At 45.0% G+C, this 27,655-nt stretch overlaps 1 protein-coding gene across 4 annotated transcripts in view; it reads right to left on the reverse strand.

The window, feature by feature from the left end:
- Fam184a (family with sequence similarity 184, member A) overlaps positions 1–27,655 on the reverse strand; it is a gene marked incomplete at its 5' end in the record, with an annotated part of 92,709 nt that overhangs the window by 51,631 nt on the left and 13,423 nt on the right. For 3 of the 4 annotated variants that reach the window (XM_005389128.2, XM_005389127.2, XM_013516641.1), the window contains 5 exon segments: positions 1,280–1,402; positions 4,607–4,804; positions 6,809–6,990; positions 8,619–8,754; positions 9,464–10,318. In XM_005389128.2, coding sequence (XP_005389185.2) covers positions 1,280–1,402; positions 4,607–4,804; positions 6,809–6,990; positions 8,619–8,754; positions 9,464–10,318 — 1,494 coding nt within the window. 4 annotated transcript variants of the gene reach the window in all.

Here is a 27,655-nt window from a genome sequence, read left to right on the forward strand (position 1 = left end):
CACCCCTCCCGGGAAGGGCACTCGCCGCTCTGCGAGCATCTCTGAAAGCATCTCGGAACACTGAGCGCAAAGGCTCGGCTCGCCCAGCGGCAGCGGCACTTCTTGGTGTGGCTTCCTTGGGCAAAAGCAGTGCTGAGGACCAGGACGTGCAGGCAGGAAAGCTGACAAGACAGGAAGTTTCAAGCCAAGAACTGAGTTTAAGGAAGACGCCCAGGCAGCCACCGGAAGGACAAGCCTGAAGCAAAGGGGACTCAGAGAGGAGAAGCATGGAGCTTACCTGGCACACAGCCTCGACCAGGGCAGGCGGGAAAGGCACACAAGCACATGGGCAACACGGTTTTAAAATTAAAAAGCCCGCAGCCAGGCGTGGTGGTGTACGCCTGTAATCCCAGCACTGGGGAGGCTGAGGCAGGAGGATCGTTGGAAGTTCGAGACCAGCCTGGACTACAAAGTGAGCTCAAGGCCAGCCTGAACCACATAGCAAGACCCTGTCTCAGACAAAAAGACAAAAAAAATAAAAAATAAAAAGCCCCTGTATGTACTTCAGTCACAAAGTTTTGAGTTACAATATTCTTAAACTTTTCTTTTCCAAGCTAAATATTTTCATTATAATTTAAAATTTATTTATTTATTTTTTGTCTTTTTGAGACAGGGTCTCGCTATCAGTTTAGGCTGGCCTTGAACTCATGTTGTAGCCCACGCTGGCCTCGAACTCACAACAATCCTCCTGCTTCAGCCTCCCAAGTACTAGGATTACAGGTGTGCGCCACCACGCCCAGCTAAAATTTATTTTAGATGGCACTATCTAGAACTTACTGTTCCTCTTTTTAAAAAGGAGACAAGCTGGGCGTGGTGGCACATGCCTATAATCCCAGTACTAGGGAGACAAGACCAGCTTGGGCTACATAAGCAAGTTCAAGGCCAGCCTACACTATCTCATGAGAACCTGTCTAAAAAAACCCAAAAACCAAAAAGAGAGAGACCAAGTATACAAAAGACAACACTAATGTTTTACAAAGAGCCAAGATAGCTTCTCTGTTTCTTTCCAGTAAGGTGATATTTTCTGCTTTGCTTTTCCCACAAGAACATCTTGGTTTAATGTTTTTGGTGGTAAATTTTACCTTCTGGGATATAAACAAACTGTTATGAAAAACGTCGCATCAACCCAAGTGCCCCTGTGCCTTCTGCTCTGCACTGAGGCTCACCAGCCCCCGCAGTGCCACAGGAGAAGCTCCTGGACCACAAGCCTCACGCAGGTAAGAGGCCCGAGAGCTCTTGCCTCTTGAGCGGCCGTGCTCAGCTTGGCTTCCAGCTCTTCCTTCAGGTCTTCCAGCTCCCGCTGAAGCTGATTCTTATCCTCTTCCAGGGCCAGTTTCTCCTTTTTATACTGTTCCTCCAATTCCTCAAAAAAAAAGAATTTTAAAAAATTAACAGGATTGCAGATATTATATAATTCAGAGACTGGAAAAAGAGCCTTCCTTACACTCAATAACACAACTTAAGAGTGACTCTACTCCATCCTAGTGGCTTGGACACTAACATGATGAATCACTTGTATGATGTAACTATTACATAACTGCTTTAAATGGTGAGAAGACGTGACTGGTCTAGATCATGCTACAGTCAAAATACTACACAATAATACCTCGGTTCATGAATGCTTCTGTTTGCAAAGAATTCGATTTGCAAACAAAGAGTTCCGCAAAATTTTGCTTCTGTTCACAAACCCCACATAGAGCGACAAACACGACCACAGCCATCTTCTCCACACAAACACAAATGTAGCAGTCCTCCCCAAATCATAAAACAAATTAAGTTTATAAATCAAGGTACCACGCTACAGAAAAGAGAGATGTAAATAATTTGGTGAGATAAAGAAAACATTCTAATTCTTCTATATTTACATAGAAAATGAAATCCAGTAACACTTCTGGAATTCAGTTGTCTAATACCGAAACGTAGCAGAAAATTCACAAATAAAAATTAAGGCAACTGAATTGTGTTACCAGTAAAATCAATGTTTCCTGAATCTCATTTACTGTTTGCCAAGTGTCCTGCCTAACAGTTGAGATGAGCTGGGCATGGTGGTGCAGGCCTGTAATCCCAGCACTTGGGAGGCTGAGGCAGGAGGAAGATTGCTGCAAGTTTGAGACCAGCCTGGGCTACAAAATGAGCTCAAGGCCAGTCTAAATGGCATGGTAAGACCCTGTCTCAAAAAGACAATAAAAAAAAAATTCTAACAGCTGGGATGCAAAGACAGTAAGATACCCTGTCGGTCCCTGACGTCAAGTAACTGAAGGGTGTTCACTACGATGAGACCCTGCTCAATGGCAGGGAACACATGAGCAGGCAGTGTAAGGTCGAGCTCCGCAGGGAAGCCCTCAGGGAAAGGAGCTGCTACGTCTGCTCACAAGGTCTGCACTAGGGAGAGAGGGAGTACAGCAGCGGGAGCACAGCAGCAGGTGGAGGAAGCAGCACGCAGTGTCCCGGGCAGCTCCGTGTTTCTACACAAGCTGAGTGGAGCGGTAAGTGGGGTCCGTGCCGGGCGGGTCCCATGAAAAGCCAGCTCTGGGGATGCACAAGGAGCAGTCAGGACGGCCCAGCACACAGCCACACTCAGAAAGCACGCAAAGCAGTCAGCAGGGATGGAGCACAAGCTAAAGGCTACAGATCAGGCATCAGTCCAAAACCCCTGCACACAGGACATACTCATTCCTACAGCACTGGTGCCCACTGGGTGAGACGCTCCCTTCCAGGAAAGCACGTGAGATGCGGTGCCCCGGGCACAAGGGCCCCCGCTTCCTGGCGGACTCCCAAAATGACCTCCAGGATGCACCCTGGACCGTTTGCACAGGAGCTCAGGCACAGCAAGCCACCTCCTCAGGAAGAAGGCCCCCTGCAATCCTCGCCCTCAGGTCCAGCCCAGGGCCGACCTGCCCTCCTCAGGGCAGCAGTCTCCAGCCTGCTGCATTATCTCCTCTGCATTCACCATCAGATGGGTGAACTCGAGTTATGGTGAAAAACAGGAAACAGCAGGAAACGCAGAGACTTATTTTGAGATAGTAAGTTTGATGTTGGAGAAAGACTACTATGGAAGATTTTAGCTCAGGTTCAGACAAGCTAAGCAGGCAAGAAGGGAATGAAACAAGTGGGAAAAGGGTTTAACAGGTAAAAGCCCAGGGTACTATTGGGCAGATGTGACCATGTTCACATACAGGACACCAAGGCAGCTCTCCACGGCAACCATATTCTGAAGAGAAATTTTAAGAAATACGTGTGGGCTAGGAGGCTTTTAGGTGGCTTGAAAATTAAAATTTAGTGCGGTGAAGGGATGATTTGGAGTAACGAGGCAAAAATGATACTGGTGAAAGAAAGACACCTTGATTGTCGCACTCAGAACTTAACCTAAAGAAATAGAGGAAGGCTAAAAGTAGGGTACCTGCAACAGGGCACCAGTCCCGGTACAAACAAGGCCGAGCTAAAAGCGGGACGTAGACATAAAAACAGCAACAAAGGACAGGCAGGAAGAAGCGGCAGTTACTGTCCGCGGCCTCATCTGTGAGCCTGGACACGGGACACCTGCCTCCAAGGCACCACAGAGCGAGCGCAGCGCCGCCTGGACCCGGACTGGCCTGGCTCAGTGGGAATGAGCACCACAGTCCTGAGAAACGCTGTGCCGTTCACAGGAGCACTTATGCTGAGTTCAGAACAGACTGACCTTTGGACAGTCTCGCCGGGATTTTATTACATTTATTTTCCCAACTAGCTGTGTCACAAAGGGAAGGAACAGTGAGACACTGGTATCACGTCCTGTCGCCTCTGTCAGGCTTGTGGTCCTCGGTGAACCTTGTAAGTCTGAAGGTTTATTAAGCCTACTTCACCACCACAGAATAAACTGTTCCTCGTGTGCACGTCATCAACGCGAAGCACGCAGCGCAAGGAGCGCCCTGTAACCGGCGGGTGTTAGCGAGTGAGCCGAAGCATGTTGCAGAGGCATCACTGACACCTGCTCACAGCGTTCACCTGCCTTAGGCGCTGACAGAGCTGAGCCTTAAGCTCAGGGTCTGGCCGGCTTTACAAGCTGCACGGGACTGAGCACAGCCTGTCTTCAGTAAAACGGGCCTCGAAATCAAATCTGTGGTCCTGTCTAAATGGGGGAGAAGGCATCGGTGTGGACCATTTGGGCGGTGCCAGCCCTGCGGTAAGAAACGCCAGTAACTGACATCTCTTCACAGCACTTCCTCTCACACACAGGAGCAGGCGAAGGTGGATCTCGGGCTGCAGTCAGGAGGCCAGGGCTGCCACGCGGCACTCCCTGTGGAACATACTCAAAACAGCTCCTAGGGAAGAAAACTTTTCTGGTGAGAACGGGTGCTTCACCTGGTTGAAGCTTCCTGAGCAGCACCCCTGCTAGGCCGACTGATGGCTGCCACTGAGTACCACGCCGTGGCAGGGACTCTCGCATACACAGCTGTCTGACCGTGGCTTCCACAGCAGCTACAAGACAGGCGCCCCCCACAGAAGCAAACCCCGTCTCCAGAGGGCAGACCGCGCCCACGCTTGCCGACAGCGCATCGCGGCAGGGAGGAGCAGCAGGCTTACTCACCACTTGCAGCGTCCTCCTGTCTCGAGCCGCGCTGCTGTGCACGGCCTCCACTTCCACGTGGTGCTTCCGGGCTAACTCCTCCAGAGCCTTAGCGTGGGCTTCATGTAATCGAGCCACCTCCCCTTCCAACCTGCTCTGCAGGGTTTTAAGCTCCGTCTCATAATGTTCTTGCTGAGTTCTCTTTGCTTCATTTACTTTCTTAAATTAAAACAAATAATTATTGGCACCCGCTTTCCTCACGACCACTGCTCGTACTTGAACACCCTGCAAATATGCAAGCATGAGTGAAGTGAGTGCCACGAGACCTAGACTCTGAAACACAGAAACACACCACGGATCTTCCCAAGAATAGCAAGGCAGACCCAAAATAAAACACTTCAAACCTAGAAATGGACTAACCGGTTAAAACCCAGTGTGAGTGAGCCCATCTGCAAGCTTAAAGAAGACAGACCGCCGGTATTCGGGAACAGCACACAACATGGCTCAGCGTTCATCACTCAAGTGACACTGCCCAGTGCAATTCTGGGTGCCAACTATGTACCTTTTAAGCGTCCACAGACTGGTGATGGAAAAACTCAAAAGGCAGTGGCAATGCAGTCTTACGAGTTTCAAGAAAGAGGCGTCCACCCTGTGTCCGAGAGACCATAGGAGGGGAGCTAACCAGACAGGGTTGGAAGCTGTGCGCAGGGTGGGAAAGTCCTGAGCTGCTAATCACACATTCTCTCACCTCGTTCTCACAGTAAGCCCGCAAGGCAACCACACACGAGGACCTGTCAAACCGAGGCCTGCTGTCAAAAGCCTGCGTTCAGACCCAGCTTTGGGAAGGGCAGAAGGAGCTAACCAGCTAAACTCCCTCCAAGCTTAGGGAGGCTGGAAGTTCACATGGCCACGGGGCATAGGCTACAGGGGCCTCAGCACAAGCAGGGCTGGCCTGTGAGAGAAGTGGTCTTTTATATTGAGGACGTTCAATGCTTTCTGAAGGGAATGAGAAGTCACTGCAACTGAAGTAACATATTTTTAAAAACAGTGTGGCAGGCCAGTGAGCTGACTGAAGGCCAGGAGAGCAGTTAGGAGGCTAAAACTGTAAGCCCAGGGAGCAACGGCAGACCTGCAAATGGGTACAAAGGTGGGAGGATGGAATCAGAGTACGCAAAGGACCAGAACTCACGGGGCTCAGCAACAGGGAAGGGAGCTGACAAAACAGCAACCAGGAGTAATTCCTGGTGTCGATTGAAACGAGAAGTGGAAGAGGGAGAAAGTTTTGAGCATGCTGACGGTCAAGTGTTTACTTCCAGTGGAAAGTTAGCTCTGCCTTAGACCTACAGATCCGGGAAGCAGCACTACAGCAGACCCCCTTGACGGTACTGGAATGGACAACAACAGGGGTCAGACTAAACCCTGCCATCACCCGTGGTAAAGGACCTGCTGGAGAGGGAATGTTCAAACAAGGTTTTGCGACCAGGAAGGTGTGAGGCAAACAGGAGGGAATGTGGCGCCCCAGAAAAGTGAGACACCACAGCCCAGTGGGTGTGGGTGCCCAGCAAGGGAGGAGCCACCCGTCAGCAGCTGGGATGTCCCGGGGCTGAGACTGGTGCGGGTCCCAAGCACGCACCGTGGGGAAAGAAGACCGCGCCAGGCTGAGGACCAGAGGAGAGTGAGCAACGGGCAGAAAAGACAGACAGCCTTCAATACACTTAGCTACTGGGGGAGGAGAAAGGAAAGGACGAGCTAAACTGCTGTTTTGTAGATACCTGGAAAACTAGAATAGTCAGCAATGGCTCTGTAAGTGCTGCCTTGTTTGTTAATCTAGAAATTCAATATGCTGCTGTATGACTACTGTATTCAGAGCTGGATGCCTGTCCTTCTTAGATTTATAAGTGTCCTAGGTGTATATGAGATAATACTCTTCATTGACTAGAGAATCAAACACGATTGGCTATAAATGCACATTCCACTGAACTAACACTTAATTCAGTTTATGGCCTGAAACAAGTTGAAATGTCTTCAGTTTCCACATTATAGACTACTGCCCACATACCTTGAACACGTCCACAATATGAGACCCTCTAGGTCTACACCTTCCATGGGCATGAGAAGGTGCTGCTCCGGAGCAGCGAGCAAACGCCCCGAGCGCCCCCGTCTGCAGTGAGGGAAGCCAGTCTCCCCTCCCTTCCCCTGCGGTGGCGCCCCACTGCTTTTTACCTTCTCCAGTTCCAGAATCTGCTGCTTCTGCTCGTCATCCAGACTTTGAGTTCTGCTTTGCAAGAAAGCTCTTTCCTCTTCAAGCTGAGATAATCTCTCATGGGCCCTTGATTTTTCTGATTCTAAATCTTTAATTGTAACCTCCTGGGTCATTTGAGTTGCTTGAAGCATTCCAATATGACCTACCCCCCCAAAGAAAACCCTTTTAACTGCAGAATCAGTTGCACCAGGATATCAAACAGTTTATCTTCAACTACATAACTGTCCTTTATACATATGTACAATAAGTGGTCTCTATGTACACATTTTTCTTTGGTTTTCTCCTTGTATAAAATGGACATATTTATACAAGGGACTACTTATCCATGGGACTACTTCTTATCCAACTATAATAATTTAAACTAGAAAGTCCATTTCACTTTGTGGATGCTCCCCAGACCATTCTGCCTTTTTTTAAAAACTGTAAGAAATACAAATTGAAGTAAGAGCAGCTCCTCAGTGGTCTCTAAATTCCACTGGGAGTAAACCAAGAGACTGATGCTAAGGTAAGGCACTGGCTGATGCTACACAGCAAAAGTGAGCAATTCATTCATTTTTAATGTTCTTTTAATCTTAACAGAGAGAATTTCTACGTGCAGGGAACAAAGGTGGTAGACAGCAGTTCAGGCAAAACCTAATCTGATTTAGACAAGAGAACGGTAATAGGTGAGGACAGCAAGGCTATGAGTGAATAAAGAAAACGGCAGCAGAAACGGGAGGGGTTAAGACAGAGGGAAATGAGAGTGCGGTAGGAGACAGAGGGATGAGAGGCGAGTGGGCGGACAGTGTCTCACAGGCTCAAAGCAGGGTCCCAGTGCCCGGAGAACTCTGTTAGAAATGTGGCCATCCCAGACTCCGGTCAGAAACTCTGGGACGGGGCCCACACAGCCTCCAGGGGGTGCCCACGGGAGCTGAAGGTCCCAGCTCTGTGGGAAGGGACAGCAGCACCTCCCCAGTGAGCCCAGCAAATTCAGAGGAGGGTCCTAACATGAGCTGGGTGCCCCAGGCCCTCAGTGGAGACCCAAGTCCAGAACCTATCCTGTGTGGGCAGCCCCTCCTCTAGTGAGGACATGCAAGAGCATCGGCCACCTCAGAACCGAAACGCAGCTCTAGGGTGCAGAACAAGCCTTAGTAACAAGCCCCACTGCATGCCACACACCGTTCAACCAACTTAAATGCTATAAAATACATGGTTTTAAAGGACAACGCCCCCCAGGAACACTGTTTCACTTCATTGGTGTTTTATCTAATTCTTATTTTTTTTATGAAAATGTATTCCTACAAATAAAAAAATAAGTCATTATTTGCTTCTTCTGGTTAATTAGTAAGATATTACAGTTCTTTAGCATATTTATAGTCCAAATGCTTTTTGGGGAAATGGGAGTTGAACTTGCTATGTAGCTCCAAGCTGGCCTGGAGCTGCTGATCCTCCTGCCTCAGCCTGCTAAGTGCTAGGATTACAGGTTTGCACCGTCACACCTGGCTACAGCCCAAACAATTTTAAAATAGCAAATAATTTTAAGTTAGGCCTGGGGCATGATGGCACAGATGAGGAGAGGCTGAGGCAGGAGGACTGCTATGAGCCCGAGGCCAGTCGGCTACAAAGGGATTTTGAGGCAGCCTAAACTGCATAGTGAAACCCTGTCTCAAAAAGACGAAAAAAAAGGGAGAGAGAGAGAGAAAGAAACTCAACACTTAAACTTTGTCTGGAATGAACTTGGGAGTGCTGGTTTTAGCTGGGCATTACACCACACACTGTGGGCAGACATACTAGCTTTGAGGACTAGGTCTGATGCTTGCTGTTGTAAACGTTCTCTGGCCGCTGCTAGCTCACTTTCCACTTCTTTGTGCTTGCTTAATAAGGCCATCTCTCCCTCTTTGGCATCATCAAGCTGTTTTTGAAGAACCTGAGAAAGATTAAATAGCCACTGTTAAAATGCAAGAATGACAGGATGCTAAATAATTTGAGTTATAAGCATCAGTTGCATCCTATTGAGAAGTCCTACTTAACTATAATGTTGTACTTGCTAAGCACTGCTGATACTTGATACTATCTTCACACGTCACACAAGCTAATCAGGAAACTACTCCACCACCCTTTCTACTCTAATATCCTACAGATATTTAACACATAGCTAGGAAAAGTTCTATGCCAATAAAACAGAACTTCTACAGGCTTTTCACTTTTTTCAGACTTGTGCCATGCCTTTATTAAATTTAGGTATAAAAAGCAATCAATTTTTGCTTGATGTCTAAATATGTTTAATGGGCAGATCCCTATTATTAAAGAAAAAACCATAATTAACCCCTAAGCCCAATATTTTAACTCCCCCAAATCCTTACAGAAAACATCAGTGTGTTATTCAACTAAAATCCTTTCCTTTGGAAGGGCTTTTGGGCCTTTAGTATCTCAAATTCTGATAACAGGTATAGGGTAATAAAAATTACCCTTCATTGATTTTTCTCATACAAAAAAAGGCAAAAATAGGGGTGGGGATGTTAAGTGGTAGGAACCAAAAGAAGGGACCCTAAGCCAGCCAAGCTGCCCTGCAGTCGAGGAGCTGAGCACACTGAGAAGGAGTGGAAGAAACCCCTGGGCAGCCACGCCTGACCCACCTGGGCATTGCTCTCTGCCGTGGCAAGTGCTGTCTGAAGCCGCTGGCATTTGTCAAGAAGGCTGCTGGCTTCATCCTGGACCATCTGTAACTCTGTCTTTAATTTTCCTATGGTTTTTCGTAAAATTGCTTCCTGTCCCTGAAATTCTTTTCGAAGATCAGCTTCCTTTTCTTTGCTAGCCTGCAGGCTTTCTGCTGTAAAAAGCTGTGACCTTTTCAAAGTATCAAGCTCACGCTCATAAAAGCACTGCGCTTTATTCAACTTGCCTTCATACTCCTCGATGAGCTTTTTCTTTTCAAGTCTGAGCTCCTCCAGGCTTCTGCTTAAGGCCTCCACCTCCCTCCTGTGCAGCTCCTCTGCCTTCTCCTGCCCTTTGCTCATGGAGGCACTGTGATCCTGCTGCGATTTCAACAGCTCCTGCATCTCCCGGCGGTGAGCAGTCCGCAGATCTTCCAGAGCCAACCGTTTGTCTTTCTCAAACTGCGCCTGGAGCTGTCCAAAGCTCCGTAATCTTTCTTCGAATTTCCTTCTGATCTCCTCAACCTCTCTGGACATGGTGACTACGCGCTGGATGTGCTGGGCTTCTGCGCAAAGCTGCATGTCCTCGACTCTGTGCTTGTAGGCTTCAAATTCTGTCAAAGCCTGCTGCTTCATTTTTATGTGATCTTCCAAGGACGCTTCTAAAACTTGGATCTTCCTCTTCAGGTCTAGCTCCTCTGTTACTTTACTTTTATACTGCAGTATTTTTTCTCTTGTTTCTGCAAGAATTTGTTGGATTTCTTCTTCATGCGCATCTTTGAGGGCTTGAATTGCAGATTCATGCTCATCATTTTTAGTGTTCAAAGCATATATTACCTGCATGGTTTTGAAGAAGGGAGAAGAATTGAATAAACCATATTTGCTTACAACTTGAAGTTAATTCTTTCATTTAGATTGGTATTTTTCTATGCACATAATATTGGTTATGACAGATTTCAAATATGAAGCTTCATGTAGTTATTTTGTACTTAGACTGATTTGTTTAGCAAATTTCTATTTTAGCACAAGCTTTTAAATTATGGTTTTAAAACATTCAAAATTAAGAATGTTGTATGACAAACAAAACAGAGAGAAGGAAAGGGGACACACGAGGCCACCTGGCCAGAGAGAGATGCGGTCCCTGCATGGCCCACACTAGTTCCCTGACCAAGTGATCAGGAAAAGTTTTCACAGTCAGTTGTGGCCCTGCACCGTGTCCTGGAGATGAGAGACTTCGCCTGAGCCAAAGCCCTGCCCTTATATCTTCCCCAAAGTCTCCTAGCAGTGTAATTTCTGTTTAAATACTTTAAATTTAAAATTTTCCTTTTCTAATTCCCCTATGGTTTGCTTTCTTTTTTAAGTGTTTAGAATTGTTTAAAATAATGAACAAATTCTGCTGTGCTCTAAACAAAAAAGTGACTGAAAACGTCTCTTGTACTTTTTAGGAAGTCAAATTCTAATGGAATTTGTCCCACCTGGGCCGGTACCTCTGGGCTCCACAGGACACCAGGGACCAGTGGAGATCCAGACGGGAGGCCCAGACCCTTGGGGAAGAGCTTTCTTGCAAAGCAGAACTCGAAGTCTGGAAGAAGAGCAGAAGCAGCAGATTCCGGAACTGGTGAAGGTAAAAAGCAATGGGGTGCCCACCCCAAGAGAAAGGACGAGGGTTCCCTCCTTCCTCCACCGCGCCCCTGTGTCTTGGAGCAAGCGTCCTGTCAGCACCAGCGGGGCCTCTGCACCGGTCTGGGCCTGGTTCTGGCCACTGCTCCGCGGGCTCCTGCGTAGCTGGCCCACCCACTCACACTCAGTCTGCGCTTGGCTTTCACAGCTGATCTTCTCCTGCTCCAGCTTGTGGTCCCCTTGCCAAACCCAGCCAGCACTTTTCCCGTGTCAACTGCTGTGGTTTACTCACTGCCTGATTTCTGACTTTACCCAAGGGAGCCTGACTCCTAGAACCCCAAGCTAGAGGACAGGTCTTTGTTTCCATCTCAGTCCTTGGGTTTTAGAAATCTCCTGAGGTCTCCCCAACCTTAATTTCACATGACACCATATTCCCTGTATAGTAACACGCTCATTCTTCCCGACGGCCTTTGACGCCTTCTGTCAAATCGCTGTGCTCAAACAGTGTGACATTACTAAAACCTTAGGGATGTGCCTACTTTCTCCCGCTTGAGGTAAAAAGAACAGAATACTACACAACAATCCAGAAGCTAAAAACCGGTGTCCTGCAGATCTGCTCATGCAGCGTGGCCTCTCTCTGGCTTTAGAATGAATTCCAGCACCAGGTACCAGAAACTGGTGAAACAAGTAGGATGTAGGGGCTGGGGATTTAGCTCAGCGGCAAAGCGCCTGCCTGGCAAGCGCAAGGTCGTGAGTTCGGTTCCTGGTACCGGAGAAAAACCAAAACCAAAAAAAAAAAAAAAAAAACAAAAAAAACAAGTAGGATGTAAAAGCACTGTGATTTCTGTGAAGTTATTCATGCAGTGTGGGGCAGTTCAGATGGACTAGCTGGCTCACCAGAGGTCCTGGCAGCTCCCGACCCTACCTGCTACAGGCTGTTGTCTTCCCGGCCTACAGCTACACCTACAGGAGGGACGATACAGGAGGCCACCACTGCAGGGGCCTCCCTTCTCCACACCCGCTGCGCTTTCAGACCCAGCACCTACCCATTCACAGTGTTCACCTACTGGACTGTGACTGCTGTAAGATCCAATCATTAGAAGTAAAGAGACTGACAGGTGGCAGAAACCCATATGCTTGGGGCTGGGGATTTAGCTCAGCAGCACAGCGCCTGCCTGGCAAGCGCAAGTCATGAGTTCGATTCCCAGTACCGGAGGAAAAAAACAAACAAACAAACAAACAAGAAACCCATATGCTGCAGCTTAAATTCAAAGCATGCCCCACAGACTCCTGTACCGACATCTGCTGACCTCATCAACAGATTCATCCAATGAGTCCCCTGCTGACTGGGCTGTTAGGGGGCGGGGCCCGGCTGGAGGAAGTGGCTTACTGGGCTCTCCTTGGAAGGGTCTGTCCTCTCTGCTTCTGTCCTGCACACCCTGCTTCCTGGCTGCCATGAGCTGAACAACTTTCTTCCACCAGTCCTCTGACACAGCTTCTGCCTCAAAGCCAGCCGACCACGGGCTGAAACCTCTGAAGCCGGGAGGCGAAGTGAGCCGCGCCTCCTTTCAGCTGTGCACTCAGGTACCCCGTCCCAGCAGGGAGAGCCGGCCAGTAAGCCACTCATCTTGCAACAGCTACCACTTTTTTTTTGCATACTCCACAGAAAAATATGCACATTTGAAAGAAATACTAATTCATAGTCTATTTTTAAAAAATTCTAAATCCCAAATTATGTCCCTAATGAGCTAACCCAGGTCCCACGGAAAACCCCTTTCATGCTGTGTTTAAACCTGAAGGCAGGCTGTAATCTGAGAAAGTCAGGTGCCTTGCTATTCCTACCCCTGTGGTTGTACTTGCCTACCAAGTCATTGTCAGAAAAACCTGACAACGGTCTCTTCCCCAATCCTGTGTCATCTCCTGAGTGACAGGGCCTGGAACACAGACCCCACTTCTTCAGTCACACTTCATGTGACTACAGAACTTCCCCCCACCCACCCAGATACGGCAGATTGAACTCAGGGCCTTTACACTAAACTATGTCCCCACCTCATTGCTTATTATTATAAATGAAAAATATGACCTCACCAAGTTGCCCAGGCTGGGCTTAAATTTGTGATCCTCCTATCTCAGCCTCCTAGAATACTGACTATATGCATGAGGCACTGCACCCAGCTTGGGTTGAAAATTTATATCCTGAACTCCTTGCCCAATCTCCAACAAGGACAGAAAGGGCTGAACACTGACCTGACCAGTGGCCAAGGATTTAGTCAACCATGCCTATAAGAACCCCAGTGGGCAGTGTTTGGCAAGCTTCCAGGCTACAGGACTCCGGAGGTACAGGAGGGCATGGAAGGAAGGTCTGTGTGCCTCCCCCGAACCTTGCCTATGCATCCCTTCTGCCCACTCTTGAATCTCTGTGGTGCCCTTTTAATGGAAAGGGCAACTATGCTTCCCGAAGTCTATGAGCCACCCTAGCACATTCATGAAACCCAAGGAGGGCAGTGTGGGGCCCCAAGATCAACAGCCAGGTGGTCAGAAGCACAGGTCACAATCTGGGGCTTCAATGCCTCTGAAGTGGGTGCGGTGCTGTGGGACTAAACACTCAACCTGTGTGATCTGATGCTGTCTCCAGGGACAGAGTGGCAAAACTGAACTGAGCTACAGGACACTTGGCTGGGGCCCACTGGAGAACTGGCTCTTGGGGGGGAGAAAATGCACACACATTTCGGTGACAGAAGTGAAGTATTAAGAGTTGCACGGAGGTGAGAGCAGCAAAATACTTTCATCTATCTCAAAGAGTCATTAAGAAAAAAACAAGCCACGTGTATTGGCACATGCCTGTAATCCCAGCACTTTGGGAGGCTGAAGCAGGAGTATCTCAAGTTTAAGTCCATCTTGGGCAACTTAAATGAGACTTGGTCTCAAAGACTTAAAAAGCACTGGGGATGCAGTTCAGCATGAAGGCCCTGGGTTTAGTCCATAGCAACAGGGAAGAAACAAAAAGGAAGAAAGGAGGGAGAGAGGGATACAACAAGCCAACCAGAGAGAGGCCCATTTGCCAAAATTCTGAGAGCAAAGCTGGTATAGACTACAGGTCTTCAGCTCTGCCAGGGCAGGCCAGCACCCATCCCCATTCTGTCTTACTAATCACATGGAAGGAAAAGAGAATTCAAACTGGCGTGCTCCCAAGAGAAAAGCCAAGCCACGTCATTATCATGTGCTCCATGAAATGACCTTGAAAAAGGCCAGTCCATGGTAGGACTTATTATTTAGGGTATGAAATGGGAGAGGGAGGCAGTACTGAGCTTCCCCTGGTAAACAACTTCTTGAAATACTCTTCTTTTTAATACTTCATTTCTCTCCAGCTTTTAAAGAGGCAGTATAAGTCTTGGCTCCTTTAATAAGTCATTCATCACCACCCAAATTGATTGGGAGTCTATCTTTATATCCAGGACCTCTACTTCTTTACCATCATTCTCTCTTAAAACTTAGTCAATGATGAATTTGACTGGAGGGGTCTCAGTAACAAGGACAGAAAGATGTTTAAGGATGTTACAAGGATGTTAGAGACCCTAGAATAAACTCTAATGATATAAATGCACTGTAACACTCACATAGGTGAATGAAAAGGTAAAGTTAAAGGAGACAGAAGTACGCATGAAAGGACTGAGTTAGAATAGGACTGAAGCAAAGTCAACAAAGCATGTGACAAACAACTGAAAAGTACAGTGAGAAGCTCTATTTCATTTTAAGTTCTAACTCACTAAACTACAACTTGAGAGCCAAATATGGCTGCTGCTTCACTTTGCAATAAAGTTTTACTGCAGCACAAATAAGCCCACCTGTTTATGTACTGTACAGCTGCTCCCCACTGCAAGAGCACAGTTCACATGCTGGAGAGATCATTATTGACCCCCACTATCTTAGCCAAAATTGGCAGCCAAAAATGAAAAGAGATAAAAGATCTGAATCTGTACTAGCTTTGTCTACACTCTACACAACAGTCTAAGCATTTTTCTGCTATAACTCATACATTAATAAAATCAATCTATGACTCTAAAAGTATATAAAAGAACTATATATTCATACTGACCATACACTGATATCCTCCAGGAAAAGTAAAACTATTGAAATAGTTTTCTAAAACCTTAAAAGGGAACACTAAAAAGATGTCAAGTATAATAAATCCATACTGTTCTCACAAATACCCGTTTGAGACTTCCATGAAGAAGGTAGAGTGGCAGGCAGCAGAGGAAGAGCCTCTCTGACAGTTGCTGTCCAGATGCTGGAATACAGCAAGGCAAGGAAGACAAGAAGAAGGGAACTGGGCCCCCTGGGCCCAGGAGAGATCTAACTCGAGAACTGAAACCCCTGGGGAGAGTGAAGGGAGAAACTTCAATGAAGAAGAAAGAGGTAGCCAGAGGTGCTTTCTCCAAGTGGGACTCACTACTCAAGAGGAATAGTTCACAGCTGGGGACACATAGTGACTGCTGGTGACCCGAGGCCTCCCGACAGAGATGCAGCAGTGGAGGGGAGCGGTGGACGTGAAGGACTATGCTGGCTGGTGGTGAGTGCTGAGGGTCCGGTCTTTCTGTGGAAGAGCAGTTGGCTGGGACTCATCTCGAAGAGGGGCCAACGGAGTTCAGAAGTGGCTGCTGGCTCCAGGTCTAGAGACTCCCAGGTCGGCTCAGGCCCTTGGGTGGTGCGCTGACAGCTGCAGGCCGAATGAGTCTGATCTCAGCCAGAAGGTGCAGAATGGCTGAGTTATCCACTACCTGCCATAAAGCTACTGCTGGCTTGTGGGATAAATCAACATGGACTGGGGCTCTTTCTCCACACATTGTCTACCAGTGACAGCAGAGACAAACCTGGAAGTGGACTCTTTCTTTTTTACCCTCTCTCTCTTCTTGTTTTTTTGTTGTTGCTGTTTTTCCCTTCATTGCTTGATCTTATTTTTATGAGTGTGAACATGGTTTCTAGCTTCTTTGTGGTTGTCGCTCTATTCTTTTTATTTCTTTTCTCTTTTCCTCCTGTCCTCTGCACCAGTTTCCCAGTTTGCATGATCCTCTTTTGTTTTCCAGCCTTGTTTTTAACCTCTTTCTTGGTGGGTGTTTTTTTTTGGGTGGGGGATTCCAGTACCAGGAATCAAACTCATGACTTCACGCTTGCCAGGCAGGCGCTATGCCGCTGAGCTAAATCCCCAGCCCCCTCTACTACTTCTCTATTTTTTCCTTAACCCCTTTTAAATTTTAAATTTAATTTTAACCCATTTTAAATTTTCTCCTGTGAGGGTAAAACTGACATATTGAGGACTTACTTACTGCATATAATTTTCTGATTTGTTTTAGATTTTGCTATATAACCACAAATCTAGTTCATACAGTTAAAGATGGCGAATTAATGTTACCTCAGTTTGTTATTTTCTAGGCTGTGTTTGATGCTACTGTTATTATGGATTATACCACTTTAGCCAAAGGGACATGATTGCTCTAACCAGCTGTTCTTCCTGGTATATCAAGACTGAGATTACCTAAGGGTCATAGAAAATACTGTGGCCCAGTGCCAAAGAACCAGGGGCTGCACCAAGCAGGCAGCAACTTCTTATCACCAACAAATTGAAGAGGTAGGATCTTACAACTGGCTCAAAACCCAAAAACCAGCTATACCTGGAAGACATCTCTGAGAAGTAGTCATTTCCTAAGGGTTCTAAGTACTAGCAATAAAGCAACTCACCAGAGGCGATTTACAAGCATCAACCCAGGAATTAAACTAAGAAAAAAAAAAAAAAAAAAAAAAAGAAAGAAAGAAAGAAAATGAGAAGACACTTAAAACAAGATGCAACCCCAGACATCCAGTTCACCAAAGGCAACCCAGGGGCAATGATGTGGGGCAATCTGAAAGCCACCCGCCTGGCCTCTCTGAAGTGGTAACAATAAATGACCATTTGAAATATATCATTATTTGGTCAGTTTTTCTGATTAATTACTATTTCTCAGAGCAAGGCAATAAAAACTCCATTTCTGAACACACAGAAGATATATCCTGAAGTAGCAGAACTGACCCAATTTCTCCAAGCTTCAAGTTTCTAAAATATTAACTAGAGGTAACATTTATTCTACCACAGCAACAGCACTGCTGCAAGGTCAAATTTTTTTAAATAGTATGACTATTTTTTGAAAAATATAAAGCACTAAAAATAGTAAGCCTTCCTTACTGGTCTTATAATTTATGGACAGAGTAAGACTAATTTATAAAGAAACTTCAGTAAGTGATCACTATCATCCATAAATTTATTATTTTCCAAACAAGGGAACTCTCTAAAGTCTCTTTGCATAAAGTATTTAAAAAGACATTATGAGAAATTTGCAGTTTTTCAGGAACTATGAACACTCATGGAATGCAACAGTATAGGAATGAATCATTTCAGTAATTTCACAGTCCTCTTTTGTAACAATCATGCATAATTTAGCTACATATCTTATAAGTAAGAAGTGATACTTTTTACTTTTTGTTTGAAGACTTTCATATAATCTTTCCCACAGGGGAAACAAGATCAATTCTATATCTTAATTTTTAAATTACTGCTTAGGTAAAAATTAGTTTCTGAAACAGTTTTTATTGTTGGTTGCTATGGACTGAGTTTTATCCCTTAAAAACTCATATATTAAAGTCCACTTTGAAGATATCAATATGTAATACAACCACCATTGTTAATTCCCTACCACTTTGTTTGTAACTCTGTATTGTCTGTATTGTGCTTGTGATATGTTGTAAAATGTTGTATGTCTGTTAATGTTTCCCTCCTTTTATCCTTAAAATAAAAAAAAAATAAATAATAAATAAATAAAGTCTTAACCCTGGACATGCTGGCATCTGGAAATGAGACCTTTCCACAGTAATTGGTTTTGGATGGGATCACTGGGGTGCAGCACTTGTGACAGGATTAGCAACATCATACAGGGACACATCAGAGAGCCTGCTTCCTCTCTGCTACATGAGGACCTATCCAGGAGGAGGCTGCATCCAGGCCTACAGAGTGCCGTCACTGAGAACCAAGTTGGATGGCACCCTGATGGTGGATTTCCCAGCTTCCAGACCGTGATGAAGTCTTATTCAAGCCATAGGTCTATGGTATTTTGTTATGGCAGCCTGGGCTGACTAATAGACTGTCAATAATATAAACATGTTCCTATTAAAACTTAACTTATTAGGAATAAATTACATTTGCTGAGAAAGTACTAAAGTACATTAAGTTAATAAAGTACATCTACTAAAACAAAATGTGTTATATTAGTTTATTAACATAAAATATAAAATACTTTAACTGAACCTTAACTGTTGCATAACATACCAACAGGCTTACTGTTAAGTAAGGGAATCATTGAATAAACAATGGTATAGTCACACAATGTGATACCATTTCACATAGAGTAATATTTTATAACATAAGAAAACACATTTCAAATGATACAGAGTTTCACTAGACAAGATGGTAGGACTTCACCAATGGTTGTTATATTGCATATTGTTGTCTTCATACTAGTTGTTCAGATTATCAGATATAAGCATGCAAAATTGGTCAGAAAATAAATAAAGCATTAATTGTTCCTTTCAACAGACCATTAGACATCAGCAGTACAGTTATCCCAGCTATCCCTCTATATACATATATACATATATATATATATTTTTTTTTCCCTTCCCTCCTTCTTTCCTTTTCTCCTTTCCCTCATCCCAGTTGTTCCTTCCTTTGAGCAATTTCTTTCCCTTTCATAAGATCTATTGTACATTTTGGGTTTTATTTACTCTTTCAGGTTCTTTCACTAGGGAGACATAGGATGTTTACACATGTGGGGCTGATTTATTTCACATATGAGCATGGTCTCTACTTGCATCCATTTACCTATAAAAGCCTCAAGTTTATCTTTTTTTATAGCTGAGTAACACTCAATAGTATAAAAATAATTCTTATTATTATTTTTTATTCTCATTAATGGCTTGATCAGTCTTGCATTCTTACATCTGGTAATTTGAGCAACTTCGTTGAAGATAATAATATGTAATAAACAACCACTGTTAATTTCTATCATTTTGTGTTAAAACCCTGTATCATTTTTACTGTTTTTGCTTTTTTTGTCTATGTTGTATTATTTTGCTATTTTTTTATTTTATTCTCTTTAAAATTAAAAAAAATGTATATAATTCTGTGGCTGGAATAAATTGGTTGATCTTAGAAATAGGTTACTATAATCACTTAATTAATTAAATGAAATCTATGGGTGTAAAGTACATAATTGTATTTTTATATATTGTATACACTCATACATGTGAGAATAAGACAAAATATGGAAACATGCTGACAACTGGAAAATCATCTGAGTAAGAATTTTGGGATTTTTTTCATTGCTCTTGTAATTTTTAAGTTTTAAATTATTTCAACATGAAAATAATTTTTAAGAGTCAAAACTATGTCTCAACCACAGATTTTCAACAGTAACAAAGATTTTTCTTCCCTAAGTGATTTATCTTTTAGTTAGAATTTAAGGAAAGGAAAAATTTAAGGCAAACCTAATTGATACCATCCTTTATGAGTTATTTCTCAGGAAAAATATTTTTCGCCAGCTGATATTAGTAATGCAACTTAGAAAAATATTTTTGTATGCATTAACAACTGAAGCAATTCGTATCTGCATCTGGTTGGCAGGATCCTGATATAATGAATGCATTGCTTCTCTGTGTCCAGAAAAAACACATATTTCAATCACATTTCACTTAGAATATCATTTTATAAAATAAGAAAAGCTTATAGCAAAAGGAACATATACAACGCTATATAAATTAAATCAAATTTTACAGGGGAAAATGTAAACATATTTTTGAAGGTATATAAGGAAATAAAGCTAATTTTAACTGAGGAGGTTAATTATTTTTAAATCTTTAATGATCAATATATGTTACTGTTATAAAAAATATTAAGCCTTTTCAAACATTTGAACATTAGCAGTAATAAAAAAATGAATTAGTACACAAAATGCTACGGATTTCCAAAAACATATGAAAGTGGGAGCAAAAAAATGTAAGGAACACTCACTAATTGCCAGCAGAGCAAGTTTCTTTAAAAATTACTCACTGAGGCATTGGTTGATTAGCTTTGTATGTCTATATGTGTTTTCATGAGAAACTACATTGAAGATATCAATATGTAATACAATAAGCATTGTTAATTCCCTACCACTCTGTTTGTAACTCTGTAATGTCTGTACTGATCCTATGCTATTTTGTAAAATGTTGTCAGTCTGTTAGTATTTTCCTCCTTTTATTTCTAAAATAATAAAAAAAAAATTACTCATTGAAAGAGAACTGAAATTAAACTTTTTTGATATCGAATATCAACTGGAAAGTGTAAAAAATCTAAATATCTAGATAAAAATTGATAGCCTATTAGCAAATCTCATGTGGTCAATCCCCACTTCTTTCATTCTGCCGGGTGATACACAAGTCTACAATCTCCTACACGCCAAGAAGCCTCCCTGAGACCTAGCAGTGGACAGGACACACACACGCACGTCACTCTTGTCAGCCTGGGGAGACGCCCTTGCAGACATGGTGCTCAGCGTTAAGAGTTTCTCAAGTCTTACACAGGAGGAGAAACACAAAAGGGGTCTTTGTAGAGAATGGGTGTGAGATGTACAGAGATGTACGAGTTTTCCCAGAGTTCTACCAAAACGCCTTTACTTTTTCATAACCAGAATCTTTTCATTTCAGCAGAGCACTAGAAGAAAGCCTCAGAAAACCCTAGGCTGAGGAACAGGGAGGGTAAGTGGCAGGGACAGGACACACCGATGCTGTGAGAGAAAAGACCACCACACCACAGTGGCACTCAGGTCTGAGGCCAGACAGGGTGCAGGAAGCAGAAACCATTGGGAAGGGCTGACGACCAGGGCAAGTCCTTGGGCAGAGGCTGGGCTGGGTGTGGGTGTGGGTGTGAAGACGACCTGGACAGGCATATGCCAAGAGGAGTGAGCTTGCAGCCTGCAAGCAACTGCTGAGAGAGGACCAGCAGTGCAGCAGGGAGGGCAGGAGCCAGAGGCCACAGGGAGAAGCAGCGGGAGATCTCCAGGAAGGAGCTGGGAAAAGGAAGGAGCGAGGAAGGGACAGCCAGACAGCCGGAGAGTGGTTTCAGGAGGCAGCAGGCTCAGAGAGAGCCTTCCAGTCTCCTCTCTCCTGGCCATAACTGACACCAGGAAGCTGTCCCCAGGAAGGCCAGCCGGGGAACATTCCTGTTTGTCTTGACTTGTGACACTCAATTGTGCATTATCAATGAAGATCCAATCAAGGGTCCCACATGGTACTGGGTTGTCACACCACTTTGGTCTGCATTCATCCAAAACTCACACACATGCACACACAGAGAACATGCCACTTTCTTTTTTTTCTTTTAAAGAGGGAAAAAACAACAATAAAAAAATACAGAACTTCAAAAGATGATAGGAAATTAACAATGGTTATTATATTACATAGTTTTCTTCAAAGTAGTTGCTCAGATGGCCAGATCAGGCATACAAAATTGATCAAACAATGTAAGCACTACCTGCAGAACATGCCACTTTCATGACACTGATGTTTTTCAAAAGGTCAGGCTGGTTGCCTTGTAGAATACACAGGCTTTTAATAGTCTTTATAGTTTTTGTGTTGATTTCTTCTTTCTGCAAATTTTATCTTGTGTTTTCTCAGCCCACACTATCGTTAAATGTTTAGAATATCTAATACCACACTATGAGGGCAAAATTAGCACCACATTTACTATACTACTGCAGCCCCACTATTTTCTAGTGTCCTCTTTTGTAATGTTCTACTCAGCTGAAATCCACAAAGTAAGGCAGTACTAGAAAAAGAATTTAATTTTGTTTGCAAAACGGCTCGGGATCTGATCTCCACCTGACCTCCCTGCTCCCTTCACGCTATGCTGCAGCAGCCGAAGTGCTCATCTCAGTATGTGAGTCACAGCACAGCCTCTGCCTACCGCCAGTGCTTCCGACCACCAGCGCATGCTGTCTGGAGACCTCCCAGAATCACAAGCCAAACAAACCCCTTCTCTAGAAAGTATCCAGCCCCAGCCTCAACACAACATGAACTAAGTCACGGCCTGGTACCAGTCCACAGCCTGTCAGGAACCGGGCCACCCAGGAGCTGGGCATGGGCAGGCAGGCAAGTGAAGCTTCAGATCCCCACCACCCACATTACTGCCTGAACTGTGCACCTGCCAGATCACCAGGGTGTTAAGTTCTCAGCAAGGGTGGACCCTATTGTAAACCGCATGCAAAGGACACAGGCTGTGTGCTCCTTATGAGAAGCCAACCCCAAAATCATCACCCCATCCATGGAAAAACTGTCTTCACAAAACCAGTTCCTGGGCCGAAAAGGCTGAGGACCACTCGGCTAAGCCACCTCATGAGTTAGTAATACGGGGCCTATATATAGGGCACCTACACACTGAGACCACACAATGCTACCCACGGCAACCTGCTGGGCTGGAAAGGGAAGGGATGCCACTCTGCACCTCTGATGCCACCTCGATAGCTCCTGTCCTCCAGCAGAGGAGGTTCTTACTCAAATGCATTATCCAGGTTTCTCTGCACGACAGCTAGGGCCAGCTGTGCTTTATGAGTTTTCTGCCCAACAACCAACAGGATATTACACCCTCCCTCATTACTAACTCTGATCGCATGGAAGATACCACCAATGTACTGCAGGGACAGGCATGGTGTAGCAATCACTAAGTGGCCTGTACAGAAGTACACCTGTTTCCCTCCTTCACACACCTCCCCTCAGGGGGACCAGCATGGGTGGGGGGCTGGGAAGCACCTACTGCTTTTCTAAATACAAAGATAAGGGCCAATAAAGCCAATTTGGTAATTAGAAAGAAGCACTATGTCAACCAATAAGAATAAGACTTCTGAAATGTAACATCTCCAATTGAATTCTAAGAGAAGTAACTGTTTTTGAAATACTTTTTCTGCTGTTTGCTATGGCAAAACACATATTTAGGTCTCAATTTACTTCTCAGCAGGAACTACCTACAGTTTAATGAGAAAAACATTATGATGGTCTTCCTACTGAGAAAACTTCAGTGTCTTTATAAAAGGATTTGAAGAAAAGTAATGAAGTTCTAGCAGTTTAAAATTGAAAATATTTAGCTGGGCATGGTGGTGATTGCCTATAGCCCCAGTATCTGGGAGGCTGAGGCAGGAAAAGCGCCCTGAGTTTAAGGCCAGTCTGGGTTACATAGTGAGTTCAAGGCCACCATGAACTACATAGTGAGACCCTGTCTCAAAAACAAGTTGAGAATATTCAAATTCTTTAGAGAAAAGATTCATATTTAATTTATGGACACCCCATACACTCCTCCTTGTACTATCTCATCTCCCCTTATTTTTTCCCAGAGAATCTTTTATTGAATGTGGTAAGAGAGAGAGGAAGTGAGTACTTGTACGGGGACCACACTCGTGAGTAGCACCGAGCATTAAGCAAGATACATGGACATACAAAAGCACCAAATAAAATGCTGCAAAAATAAGGTCAACACTGATTCCTACCAGGAGAATGGAAATAAAGATGAAAAACCTAGGATATTTTAAGGGAAAAACAGAAATACTTAGAAGAAAGAAGAGGAAAGTTTAAACTTCAAAGTTCCATTCTCAAAGACTGAATTTAAGGCAGGATCAGCCAGAACTGCTAGCGATGAGAAAAGAAACTGGATTTTGTTGTTGCTTGCTTGCTTGCTTATTTCTTTGTTCCTCAGCATGTGGGGCTGCCTGGTGGGAAGATGATTTGTTCACTGTGGACATGTGGCACTGAGGTGAGGGCAGACTCCCAGGCCAGATGACACTCCTAGAAAGTGAAACAGACAGACGCTTCCTGAAATTAATGTAGGGCTCTTCCACCTCGTGGTCACATTTTATACTCACCAGAACACAGCCCTTGTCTTATCCAAGGGCATCACTTGGCATTGGGCATCAAATTATCTGACTACTGCATCAGGGTTCTGTAACGCAGCTAAATTTATCAGTTCCACCACTAAAATCTTCAAATATCTCCACAGGCTAAAGCAACATGCCACCAGCTGTGCTGCGTGTGATGTAAGAAAGCTGACACAGAAACAGAAGAGCTCTGCTATCAAAACACACACGGCATGGAGGGTAGGGCAGGGCCTGAGGTCCGTGTTCAGCTGCACCAAGCCTCTAAGTCATCCTGCCCAGCTGCCGGATGTGTAAAGAAAGCACCTGGGCTCAACTCCCAGCTGATCAAGCAGCATGCAGCCACCTGGGTGTGAGGCCCCAGGCACAGTGACACACACACACACTGCCGCCGCCGCCCCACCCGTCCTTTCTGAGGACCTGTGTGCACAGCAGAGTGCTGGCGGTCTCACACAGTAACGCTAGGTAGTGCACAAGGCGGTGCGCGGTAACTGAACGTGCGCAGGCTGGACAGCACCGCCAGCCCTCGCTTCATAACCACGCGCAGCACTTTTCTTTGTGGAAACTACCGTTCCCGACGCAGCTCATTCTTTGGCCACTAATGAATGTCCACTGTTAATTTCTCCATTTATTTTGACAGTTTAATTTTAGAAACCATCATATCAAAAAAAAAAAAATGTCCTATGGTTTGCTTTCTAGCTTATTTGTGTTAAAAGCTTCTATCTCAATATCCTCTCCACTTACTGGAATTACTGCAGTTTTTTTTCCCTTTTTTATTCCAATCCATGTTTGAATTAGGTCATGAATAAAGATGTAATTACTTAAAGATGCTATACACTCAACTATTGCCAAGAGATAAGAGAACATTCTGTCAGGCCTAAGAATTACTCAGCACTTACCATAGACAAAGCACTATCCTAATACTTCAGCGGTTTTGTCAGTACAGATGCTTTATTAATGAGCTGGCTATAATTTTATGTATCTACTCTCATCCACACATCTCTCCTTATGCTATTTTGCCAGAGAAACACATTTTAGTATTTTCAACACAGATTATTGCTTGATATATAATTTTAATATAAACTCTCCAAATGACTGTGTTCTTATAGTCTATCTTGTAGCTTGGTATTATATTTAACAAATATAAACTTGTCAAAATCACAGCATAGGAAAGTGGAGTTTGGTTTTCTTCATGGAATCTCATTTTCTTTAAGACTCTTAAAAACTACAGTACTCAGCAAAGAAAAACAGTCCCATTGCTTGTAAGTGTCCACTCGCCTCTAGACAGCTAAAATCAGGGGTGATCTTCCGGTTACAACGCGAAGCCCCTCCCAGGGCTCCCCCACGTAGTGTCACTTGTAAATCGGCCTCCCTGAGCCCCAAGTGTGACTGTGCTCACCTCGAGCAGTGCAGGCCGTACAGAACTGACTTCCCTGGATTGCCTTTCAGTTTAATTAGCAAATCTGGCCGAGGCTGTGCACACGTCTTCCTGAAAGCAGACAGCTGATGACGGACTGGCACTGTTCGTTATCAACGGCCATGGTTAAGTTCAGATAGACAGACTGTGATACCATGGGACTAAGATATGAGATAATGTCTCCACTGAGGCCTGCAGGACTCCAGAGAAAAACTCCTTCCCAGAATTGGCTACAAAGCAGGCTACTTGTTACTCATTAACCCTAACCTAAACCTGGCTGTTCTGTTCCTTCTGCAGGAATGCTTTGTTCCCTCTGTCACAAGCCTTGCCTGCCTACTCGCGCGTCTAGCACATCCAGCTGCCATTTTCCCCAATAACAAATACCAAGGCTCTGGCTGCCTCATGGCCTTTTGCTCCCCTTGAACAACTGGTCATCCCAGAGCCCTGATGCACGGATATTTTGTCTCTTGCTCTTTTCTCTCACCATGCGCCATAACACCTGGCAGAAAACTGGGGTTGACTGCAGGGGTCCCTAATAACTGGTGCATGGGTAAAGGCACACATCTGATGCCCAGTGCTATCCTCTTGCCCATCCTGGGAACACAGTGGAAAAACGTTGGAGGCAAGGCAGCTAAGCAGTCTAGAACAGATAAAGAATGAAGAAGGGGCTGCTGAACACGGGGGAAAATGAAGGGACTGAAAGACCAAAGGGACGGCAGAATGGGTAAACTGAAAAAGGAAGAGAACTGAAAAGCTAAGAAATTCACTCATTTAATCAACAAATGCTTACACAATGTCTCCCTGTAACTGTCATGCAGTTTAAGATTCAGAGGAAAATGTGTGTGAGTAGCCCGAGGAAGATGAAGATCACAGAATTTGAAAAGGTCAAAAACTGTGACGCTAAGATGTTCACTAAACCCACAGACAGCAACCCTATGACAGTGAAAAGCAAGACAGGCAGAGGAGCCAGTAGGCCTAACCCTCATGAATTCCACGTAAGGAAGGGTGGCGGGGTAACAGCTGTGGCTAGAGTGCATGATAAAACCTCCAGGTAGGAGATCTGGTTGACACAAAGTATGACAATGAGCATGATGAGCAACGTCATCTGTCCAGCTACAGAAAAAGCAAAATCCTGGGAGGGAGCCGGGACACCTTCTGTTAAAGAAGGAGACAGCTCATCTTAGGAGAGCCGCGGCTGCAGAGGGTTGTTCAGCCTAGAACGGACATTCTACAGGGTAACCATGGAAGCCAGGTGGTGTCCAGAAGAGCTCCTGGCTGCCTGAGGGTGAGCTGAGCACGGCGGCTGCTGTGGACGAACGGGAGATGGAGGGAAGGTGCTGCTCTCGCCTTCCACACTTTCCACAGCGTGCTCTGTGCTAGCACCGGAGCGGAGCTGACCACAGCTTTTCCTAGATTCCAGACCTACTGCAGAGGCTCGGGCAGCTGCCTGCTCAGAACCTTCCAGCTCTGGGAAAGCTGCCTCACACATCTCGGAGCCTCAAGGATGGTTGGGTGGCTTGTCTGTTTATTTTCTCTGTAAAATGAAGAGAATATCACCTGCTTTGTGAAGTCATGTGATGATTAAGTGACAAAGTATGTACGTATCACAGTAATATACAATATGTATTTTGGAATTTATTTTCTTGGGGATTTTTTGAGGTTTTGCTTTTTGAGGTGCTGAGGACCGCTGTCACATACGCCTCTCAAAAAACTGCGTGAGTCCACAGGGGACAGGGCCAGTTAATTCCCAACTCCCCCAGGGTAAAAGCAGCCGTGCCTGGCAGAGGGAAGCTCAAACCCAGTCCAGTATGAAAAGGTTTACCAAACACAGCCCTATCTCAGGTCCACTGTCCCGCCCCCCCCGTCAGATGGGGATCCGATGCGGGAGAGGCCCAGGGTGCTTCCGGTCACTCACGCGGTGCTCACCGGCCCCGCACAGGGCAGAGCAGAACCAGTCCTGGGCAGACTGTCCTTAACTCACTCTTCTTTTCTTAGATAATTTCCATGTCAGTTTTCTAAAAGACACTAAATTTGATGAAATGCCATCTTCAGACATAAGATTAAGTAGGGGCTGGGGATTTAGCTCAGCGGCAAAGCGCCTGCCTGGCAAGCGCAAGGTCGTGAGTTCGGTTCCCGGTACCGGAGAAAAACCAAAAA

This window comes from Chinchilla lanigera, unplaced genomic scaffold (assembly GCF_000276665.1).
Source record: "Chinchilla lanigera isolate Chin_1 unplaced genomic scaffold, ChiLan1.0 scaffold00035, whole genome shotgun sequence".
Classification (NCBI taxonomy): Eukaryota; Metazoa; Chordata; class Mammalia; order Rodentia; family Chinchillidae; genus Chinchilla; species Chinchilla lanigera.